Source organism: Penaeus japonicus, unplaced genomic scaffold (assembly GCF_977035675.1).
Source record: "Penaeus japonicus unplaced genomic scaffold, GWHDUDI00000001_assembly GWHDUDI00000036, whole genome shotgun sequence".
Classification (NCBI taxonomy): Eukaryota; Metazoa; Arthropoda; class Malacostraca; order Decapoda; family Penaeidae; genus Penaeus; species Penaeus japonicus.
In genome coordinates this window covers 11866830-11869134 of record NW_028234438.1, presented here as the reverse complement: position 1 = coordinate 11869134, position 2305 = coordinate 11866830, and the positions used below count along the sequence as shown (strand labels likewise).

Sequence of the window (2305 nt, the reverse complement as noted above, 5' to 3'; positions counted from 1 at the left end):
CGAGGAGGACGTGGTCGTAGACGATGGCGGGAGCTCGCACTCGGCTGAGGGCGACGTCGGAGTGTCGACTTCCTCGCCCTCGGAGCCACAGCAGAGCGACACCGGTGAGATTTTTTTCTTTCTTCCTTTCTTTCTTTTGGGGATTTTCTTTCTTTCTTTTGTTTTGTTTTTTCTTTCCTTTTTTCTTTCTTGTGGGGAATTTTTTTCTTTTCTTTCTTTCTTTCTGTCTTTCTTTTGGGGAAAATTATTTTTTTCTTTCTTGGGGGGGATGGCATTTTTTGGTTAAGGAAACGGTTTCATGTGAAGTATTATTTAGTGTCTTTATTCATTTGTTATTATCCTTTATCTATCATCATGGGATCTATCTGTCTATCATATTATCTATTCGTCATTATCTATATCTTAATATATTGTTGTTTTTACTTATCTTTATTCAGTTACCATCATTATTTATCTGTTTATTATTATTGTTATTGTAATTATTGTTATTGTTTTTGTTATTATCATTATTGCTATAATTATTATTACTATCATTATCATCAGTATTGTTATAATTGCTATTGTTATCATCGTCGTTATTGTATTATTGTTATCGTTCTTATCATTACTATCATTATTATTATTACTTTCATTATTAATTTCATTTTTTTTTTATTATTTTCATAATTGTGTTTGTTTATGATTAAGTCGTTGCTATTGAGTGGTAAATTGACTAATGATAAAGATAATGATAAAAATGATGACAATAACGATGATAATGATGGTGATGATAATAATAGCAATGATAATTGCTAAAATGATAAGATTGTTGATGATCATAATGGCAATCATGATGATAGTAATGATAATGATAAAGATGATAATAATTATCGGTATAACAATAGTAATTATAGTAATAGCAATCATTATTAAGATAGATAATTGTAATGATACAATAGTAATGATAATGAAAAGATAACGATAACAAAAAATGGTGATTATAATGATGATAATAGTAATGATAAGAAAAAAAGTGCTAATAGCAATAACAAAAGAAATCATAATAATGTAATGACACCAATAACAAAGGCGATATTAATAATGTAGACATGTAAACACGCCCACACATACACACACACATTTACACATATATATATACACACCAACACCCACACACACATATATACATACACACACACACACACACACACACACACACACACACACACACACACACACACACACACACACACACACACACTCACATACTCACACACACACACACACACACACACACACACACACACACACACATGTATAATATATATATTATATATATAAAATATATATATACGTATGTGTGTGTGTGTGTGTGTTTGTGGATGTGTGTGTGTGTGTGTGTTTGTAAATGTGTAGTGTTTATATAAATATACACATCTTACATATATATATATATATAGTAATATATATACATATATGGATTACACACATGAACACACACGTACATATATAGATATATAAATATATATCATATATATAGCATATAATTATATATATATATATAAAATATATATATATATATTATTAAAATATTTAACATATCTATATGCATCGTACATACGTGTATATAAAAAGTAGATATAGTATATTTTGTATGTGTAACACATGTGTGTATATGTATATATAATACATATTTATATATAATATATATATAAATATATATATTATATATATATGATATATATATATCATATCAAGGATATATATTATATGGTATATATAGTATACATATACACCCATACATATATATATATATATTACCCTCAAATATAAATATATATCATATAAAATATATATATATATATCAATATAAATATCCATATATGCATTACAAGCACTCATATAATTACGTGTATATATAAGTGTATATATATATATTTATGTATGTATGATATATATATGTAAAAATATATATATAAATATATATATATATATTTATATTTATTGTTTATATATGTATACATAATATATACATGTATATATAGATATATGTATATAAATATATATATATCTATATATAAAATATGTAATACAAATTAACATGTATATATATATATATAAATATATATTATATATATAATACATATATAATATATCTATAATTATATATGTATAGTTATGTAAAAGAATATAATATATATATATAGTATATTTATGTATATAATATATTTATAATAGTATATATAATATATATATATATATATGTGTGTGTGTGTGCTGTGTGTGTCTGTGTGTGTGTGTGTGTGTGTGTGTCGTGTGTGTGTGT

At 24.3% G+C, this 2305-nt stretch overlaps 1 protein-coding gene across 1 annotated transcript in view; it reads left to right on the top strand.

Annotated features, from left to right (window-relative positions):
• Positions 1 to 2305, top strand: part of LOC122257300 (uncharacterized) — a gene marked incomplete at its 5' end in the record, with an annotated part of 16418 nt that continues 14113 nt past the window's right edge. Inside the window, 1 exon segment of the mRNA XM_043022526.2 lies at positions 1 to 104. Within this exon segment, the coding sequence (XP_042878460.2) occupies positions 1 to 104 (104 nt within the window).